At 40.7% G+C, this 7,966-nt stretch overlaps 1 protein-coding gene across 1 annotated transcript; it reads left to right on the top strand.

Annotated features, from left to right (window-relative positions):
- The first annotated feature begins 1,498 nt into the window (after window positions 1-1,498).
- LOC133546935 (oocyte zinc finger protein XlCOF22-like) lies at window positions 1,499-6,029 on the top strand. The gene is made up of 2 exons (XM_061892784.1): window positions 1,499-1,641; window positions 4,524-6,029. Exon 2 carries the CDS (start codon window positions 4,574-4,576, stop codon window positions 5,084-5,086), a length of 513 nt encoding a protein of 170 aa, XP_061748768.1. The 5' UTR covers window positions 1,499-1,641; window positions 4,524-4,573; the 3' UTR covers window positions 5,087-6,029.
- The last annotated feature ends 1,937 nt before the right edge of the window (window positions 6,030-7,966 follow it).

Below are 7,966 nucleotides of genomic sequence, written 5' to 3' on the forward strand. Positions count from 1 at the left end.
ATACTTTAACTGTTTTTTTGTTGTATATTACAGTCACGCTTAACATCATTGAATATTTGTTACTAGAAAGAAACGAACGTCTCGAAATTTAAGTCTGGAATAAGTCACATGGTATAATAATAATAATAATAATAATAATAAATTTTATTTGGTATAGCGCTTTTCAGTGTACTCAAAGATGCTTTACAGGATGAACAAAAAATATTATTGTTATTGTAATGACAGTGTAATATAATGTATTATTGCAGTGGTCTGCTTTATATTGGTGTCAACTTTATTAGCAATAAATACAAATGATATTTGCATGCACTTCTATTCCCTTGATAACATCCATCCATACCTTTTCTACCGCTTGTCCCTATTTGAGGTTGCGAGGGGGGGTGGGGGGTGTTGGAGCCTATAGCTCAGCTGCATTGGGTGGACATATCATGGAAATTAAATCAACTGATGTTTGTTATTACGAATACACTATTTGCACAATTGTAAGTGATTAATCCGCTCGACATCCATTGCTTTCCTCCTCTCTAAGGTTCTCATAGTCATCATTGTCACCGATGTCCCACTGGGTGTGAGTTTTCCTTGCCCTTATGTGGGCCTACCGAGGATGTCGTGGTGGTTTGTGCAGCCCTTTGAGACACTAGTGATTTAGGGCTATATAAGTGAACATTGATTGATTGATTGATAATGCTTATTCAGTCAGACTAAAATAAATATTTAATTAAATAAATGTTAAATATTAAAAATAGCTTTAATATACTGCACACAAAATGAATTTGCATCAATATTTTGTTTGTAGTCGAATCATGAGGTACCCAAATATTCTAAAAATATGTTGATATTTATAAATTTGTATATATCTATATATATATATATATATACTTGCTGGCAATTGTTACACGTGCTTCACTGCACTTCTGTTTTTTTTCCGTTGGTTTTAAGAATGTTGCTTTCGCAGAAGGAAGAACAAGGAGAGGATATTGCGCGTAAAAGTAAAGCCAACCGACCACAGCTCTGTAGTCCTGGTCACCGTTGACGTGAGGTGGGACTATTTTGGAGGTGCACGTCAAGGTTGGCTGGTAGGTTGGTAGTGGGAGGAGCCAGTTGGCGTCACTTGATGCTGCAGCACAATGACACTTTTATACGTGCTGACTGACTTCATGCAGTCATGACGGTATTAAAATCCCAGCAGGAGGTTTTCTATAAGTTGTTACTTTTTAATCAATAATTAATGTAAATGCAGGAAACAGGATCAATAACACAATTCATAATAATCAATAACTGATGATTATTCCATGTGTAGAAGAACATCACCACAAAGTGGTGTCAGTCCACTTGGAAAATATTATATTTGATAGACAAAACATATTTGACACATCTGAGCTGAAGTTTGTTTGTGTTGTCTTGCGGACGTCCAACAGATGAACGCTCGTCAAGAAGAACGTCCCCTTCAGCAGCAGGAGGATCCACAGCCCCCCCACATTAAAGAGGAATAGGAGGAAGTGTGGATCAGTCAGGGGGGAGAGTGTCCTGTAGGGCAGGAGGAGGCTGATGTCAGCAAGTTTCCACTGACTGTTGTCTCTGTGAAGACTGAAGAGCATGAAGACAAACCACCTGAGTCCTCACAGCTTCATCACAGTCCAAGTAAGCACAACATCCACATATCATCTAATACAATGTTTGTGACACATGTTCATCCGGGGGCCACATTTATCACTAAAGATGGAGATATACCTGCTTTTTAAAGGCCTGCTAAAATTAGATTCTATGTGTCATACTTGATCATTTCATGATATTACCATATTTTTGCTGAAAGGATTTAGTAGAGAACATCCACGATAAAGTTTGCAACTTTTGGTGCAGACGATGACATCACAAGTGTGGGGGCTCCTCAAATATTCACATTGATTTTAATGGGAGCCTCCAACAAAAACAGCTATTTGGACCGAGAAAACGACAATTTCCCCATTAATTTGAGCGAGGATGAAAGATTTGTGTTTGAGGATATTAATAGCGACGGACTAGAAAAATAATAATAATTTTTAAAAAAAGTTATGTTTTTAGAGATATTTATTAGGATAATTCTGGGAAATCCCTTATCTTTCTATTGTGTTGCTAGTGTTTTAGTGAGTTAAATAGTACCTGATAGTCGGAGGTGTACGTCCACGGGTGTCTTGACGCGCAGTGTCTAAGGGGAGTCGACGGCAGCTTTATGGATGGCACAAGCTCAGCATTTCTCCAGGTAAGAAGCAACTTTTTACCACAATTTTCTCAGAGAAACCTGTTGGTTGACATTCGGTTGGGATCCATGTTCGCTGTGATCCATAGGAAAGTTTCACTTCCGGGAATTCTAAACAAGGACTCATCGTGTGTTTGTGTGGCTAAAGGCTAGAGCTTCCCAATTCCATCTTTCTACTGTGACTTCTCCAATATTAAGTGAACAAATTGCAAAAGATTCAGCAACACAGATGTCCAAAATACTGTGTAATTATGCGGTTAAAGCAGACGACTTTTAGCTGTGTGTGTGTGCAGCGCTCATACTTCCTAAAAACCCGTGACGTCTTGCGTACACGTCATCAATACACGACGTTTTGAAGACGAAACTCCCGGTAAATTTAAAATTGCAATTTAGTAAACTAAAGCGGCCGTATTGGCATGTGTTGCAATGTTAATATTTCATCATTGATATATAAACTATCAGACTGCGTGGTGGCTAGTAGTGGCTTTCAGTAGGCCTTTAACACCACCATTTAAAAACGAATGCTTATCAATCATGTGAATTATGTTTATATAGCGCTTTTCTCTAGTGACTCAAAGCGTTTTTACATAGTGAAACCTAATATCTGAATTACTGTCAGGGGGTGTTGTTGCTGAACCCCAAGATGCAGAGATGGCGGCAGGCATTGTGCAGGAAAACATGATTTAATTTAACACTAAAACTGAACAAACAAAAGGGTACAAACAAAAGGCGCGCACAAGGCGGAGAACAAACTTGGCTATGAACAAAACTAGCACAAAGGCTAACTGGGGACTAAAAGCAAAAACACTTACTGTGACACGAAGGAACTATGACATGAGCAGAGTGAACAGAAGTAGACACAGCTACAACGATTAGTATAAATGACATTGACAGGTAGTGGTGACATCCACACGACACGACAATAATCCAGCACTGACTGGTGGGGAAGGCAGCTTTAAATAGTATCTGGCTGATTGACACCAGGTGTGGCCAGGTGCCAATCAGCCACAGCTGGGGAGACAAAGCACTCAGGGAAACAACCAGGAAACAGATAAATAATGGCGCTGACAGGAAATACTACACACAGAGGAAAAACTAAAACACAACCAAACTGTCAGGGGCAAGCCGGACAGTTACGGAGCAGGTGGGTAAAGAGTCTTGCCCAAGGACACAATGGCAGTGACTAGGATGGCAGAAGCGGGGATCGAACCTGGAACCCTCAAGTTACTGGCACGGCCACACTTCCAACCGACAGAGCGCTCGCTCCCGCTGACATGCCGGTCTTCAAGTGACGGCGTGATAAGAACGCACCGTCACAATAAACAAAACAAAACACTGGCGGAAAGTGATATTCGTTAAAAAAAAAAACAAGCAAACTGGAGTTTTGACCCACAGAAGGCAGTTTGGTTGCATGTCCATTGGCAAGTTTCACTGCAATAAGGCGCTTTTGGTTGTTGACCACCCCTCTTGACAAAATTGGTGCAGTTCAGCTAAATGTGTTGGTTTTCTGACATAGACTTGTTTCTTCAGCATTGTCCACACGTTTAAGTCAGGACTTTGGGAAGGCCATTCTAAAACCTTCATTCTAGCCTGATTTAGACATTCCTTGACCACTTTTGACGTGTTTGGGGTCATTGCCCTGTTGGAACGCCCAACAGCATCCAAGACCCAACCTCCAGGCTGATGATTTTAGCTTGTCCTGAAGAATTTGGAGATAATCCTCCTTTTACATTGTCCCATTTAAAGCAGCAGTTCCATTGGCAGCAAAACGGACCCAGAGAATAATACTACCACCACCATGCTTGATGGTGGGAATGGTGGTCCTGGGATTAAAGGCCTCACCTTTTCTCCTCCAAACATATTCCTGGGTATTGTGGCCAAACAGCTCAATTTGATATTCATCTGACATGGACGGAGCTAAGATCTTCTGGAGGAAAGTTCTGTGAAATACCCCAAAATAACTTGTAGTGTCTTGTTAATTTATAGCCAAAAATGTTTTTATTTTATAGATATTTTCAAAGCAGAAACATTTCCTTAGGGTCCTCTGGCACCCCATAGGGGACCCGTAAGGTCTGGGCCTCTTAAGACCTCACTGTAGGTGCTAATCGACCTGTTTCTTCACCTTTTTACCGAATTTGAAAGCAAAAGAGTCCACAAATAACCGAATCGTAAAGCAGAATTGAAAATGAAATCTGAATTGGTAAAATCTTATCAATATCGCTCCTGACATGTGACTGAAAAAAAGATGGACTCCTCTCGACCATGTTTGTCTTCCTGTGTCCTGCAGACGTCTGTGAAGAACATCTTCTCTCTGAGCAACAGAAGTGGAGCTTCAGGATGGGCAAGGAGGAGCCACAGCCCTTCCACATTAAGGAGGAAGAGAAGGCGCCACATACATTGCAAATGCAAAGGGAAGAAAATAACCCACTGACCCCGCATTTTAAAGAGGAAGAGGAGGAACACAGCATCAGTCAAGAATGGTTGGAGAAGTTCCATTTGATTGTGAAGAGTGAAGATGATGAGGTGAAAGGTGAAAGTGAGGAGAGGGGAGGGGGGGAGCCTCCAAGCAGCAGCTCAACACAACACATGACAACAGAAGCTGATGGAGACCACTGTGGAGGATCACAAGCAGACAAGCTCTTAGCTCCACTATCAGATAGTGAGGACACAACGTCACACTCTCCTGACACTGATGATGAAGACTCTAAAGATGATAAGACATGTCACACGGACAACACTCACTTCGCATGTTCTCACTGTCACAAAACTTTTAAGTACCATTGTCGTCTGGTAAGACACATGAGAACACACACTGGAGAAAAAACCTTTTTCATGTTCAATCTGTCGTAAATGTTTTACTTTAAAGCACAATTTCAAAGTACACATGAGAATACATACTGGAGAACAACCTTTTTCCTGCTCAGTATGTGGTAAAAGATTTGTATTAAATCAAAGTTTAAAACTACACATGTCAACACACACTGGAGAAAAACCTTTTTCATGTTCAATTTGCGGTAAAGATTTTACTCAAAAGCACAATTTTAAAGCACACATGAGAACACACACGGGAGAGAAACATTTTTCCTGCCCAGAATGTGGTAAAAGTTATGTCATAAATCGAAGTTTAAAAGTACACATGAGAAGACACCCAGGTGAGAAAGTGTTGAGTTGCAGTGTGTGTGGTGAAAGATTGTCTTCTAAGTACCAGTGTAAGAAACACAAGTGTGCTGGTGAGAACAGCAGCAGCAAATGAAACTGCAGGATTTGAAATAAACTGTCCAGACTTTAAGTTTAAGTAACATCAGCACAAGTAACATGTGTGACATAATAATTTGGAACAACATATGCTGCCATTTAAGCGCCATCTTTTTCATGGACACCCCTGTTTATTTCAGCAAGACAATGCCAAGCCACATTCAACATATGTTACAACAGCGTGGCTTCGTAAAACAAAGAGTGCGGGTACTTTCCTGGCCTACCTGCAGTCCAGACCTGTCTCCCATGGAAAATGTGTGGCGCATTATGAAGCGTAAAATACAACAGCGGAGACCCTGGACTGTTGAACGACTCAAACTCTACATAAAACAAGAATGGGAAAGAATTCCACTTTCAAAGCTTCAACAATTAGTTTCCTCAGTTCCTTAACGTTTATTGAGTGTTGTTAAAAGAAAAGGTGATGTAACACAGTGGTGAACATGCCCTTTCCCAACTACTTTGGCACGTGTTGCAGCCATGAAATTTTAAGTTAATTATCTTCAAAAAAATAATAAAAATTATGAGTTTGAACATCAAATATCTTGTCTTTGTAGTGCATTCAACTGAATATGGGTTGAAAAGGATTTGCAAATCATTGTATTCTGTTTTTATTTACCTCTAACACAATTTCCCAACTCATATGGAAACAGGGTTTGTATGTCCCTGGACCTTTATGCAATAAACAATGTATGATTCAAATACAATTGGGTACAATAAATGTAGTTAATATTTGTGGGGATGTTTTTTATTCTATTTGTTATCGCAGTCAATTTTTAAATGTTTTCTTTATATGACTTACATGTAGTTTCCAGCTTACTTCATCATGTAGACTAACTCAGCCTGGAGGATGTGTGTAATGTTGAGATGTATTGGAGATGACTTGGTTTGTTTGGATGTTGTCAACCTGTCAATTGTTCAATTTAAACTATTAATGTTGTCAGATCTCACGAGAGAAACAAGCAACCAGCTCTATTACTTCTTCTTCTTACTGGCAGTTTGCAGCCATGACTTGAAAGGTTCATACTGCTATACCTTCAAGGTACTCAAAGGGCTTTGACACTATTTCCACATTCACCCATTCACACACACATTCACACACTGATGGCGGGAGCTGCCATGCAAGGCAATAACCACGACTCATCAGGAGCAAGGGTGAAGTGTCTTGCCCAAGGACACAACGGACGTGACGAGGTTGGTAGAAGGTGGGGATCGAACCAGGAACCCTCAGGTTGCTGGCACGGCCACTCTCCCAACCGCGCCAATCACTTTCGGTGTTTTGTGCAACTGACTCTGACTTTGTCTTATCTCTCTATTTTTGAGGTAAAACTCTGGAGCTTTTGAAGTGTATTTCTGGTCTTGTCATCCTCGTGCGGCCAGAAGGGCGACACGGCAGAGCGACTGGATCCAAACAAACGTCGGAGACGCTTTACTGAAACAAAAGTCGCTTAATTACCAGAGAGCGTGATTTACACAGGACTGCAGTTCCTGGGAGGAGGTCAGGTCAAATATGGAGGACTCCTCTCCTGGAGAAGCCAAAGCATCGTTTTCTATGTTCCTTCTTTCACTGTCTGGGTGTGCGCTAAAGCTAAACAACACCACCTGACCACAGAAGGAGATGTTGGTGTGTAAATATCAAACTTATATATTAATGACATATTTACATCTGGGCATTTGGACATTGCTTGTGGGGTTCCACAGGGAGCCGTTCTTGTTATTTAACTTATATATTAATGACATATTTACATCTGGGCATTTGGACATTGCTTGTGGGGTTCCACAGGGAGCCGTTCTTGGTCCCAAGTTATTTAACTTATATATTAATGACATATTTACATCTGGGCATTTGGACATTGCTTGTGGGGTTCCACAGGGAGCCGTTCTTGTTATTTAACTTATATATTAATGACATATTTACATCTGGGCATTTGGACATTGCTTGTGGGGTTCCACAGGGAGCCGTTCTTGGTCCCAAGTTATTTAACTTATATATTAATGACATATTTACATCTGGGCATTTGGACATTGCTTGTGGGGTTCCACAGGGAGCCGTTCTTGTTATTTAACTTATATATTAATGACATATTTACATCTGGGCATTTGGACATTGCTTGTGGGGTTCCACAGGGAGCCGTTCTTGGTCCCAAGTTATTTAACTTATATATTAATGACATATTTACATCCGGGCATTTGGACATTGCTTGTGGGGTTCCACAGGGAGCCGTTCTTGGTCCCAAGTTATTTAACTTATATATTAATGACATATTTACATCTGGGCATTTGGACATTGCTTGTGGGGTTCCACAGGGAGCCGTTCTTGTTATTTAACTTATATATTAATGACATATTTACATCTGGGCATTTGGACACTGCTTGTGGGGTTCCACAGGGAGCCATTCTTGGTCCCAAGTTATTTAACTTATATATTAATGACATATTTACATCTGGGCATTTGGACATTGCTTGTGGGGTTCCACA

Source organism: Nerophis ophidion, unplaced genomic scaffold (assembly GCF_033978795.1).
Source record: "Nerophis ophidion isolate RoL-2023_Sa unplaced genomic scaffold, RoL_Noph_v1.0 HiC_scaffold_49, whole genome shotgun sequence".
Lineage (NCBI taxonomy): Eukaryota > Metazoa > Chordata > Actinopteri > Syngnathiformes > Syngnathidae > Nerophis > Nerophis ophidion.

Coding starts and splice junctions, on each gene's coding strand:
- LOC133546935 (XM_061892784.1), top strand. CDS start 4,574: ATGGGCAAGGAGGAGCCACAGCCCTTCCACATTAAGGAGGAAGAGAAG.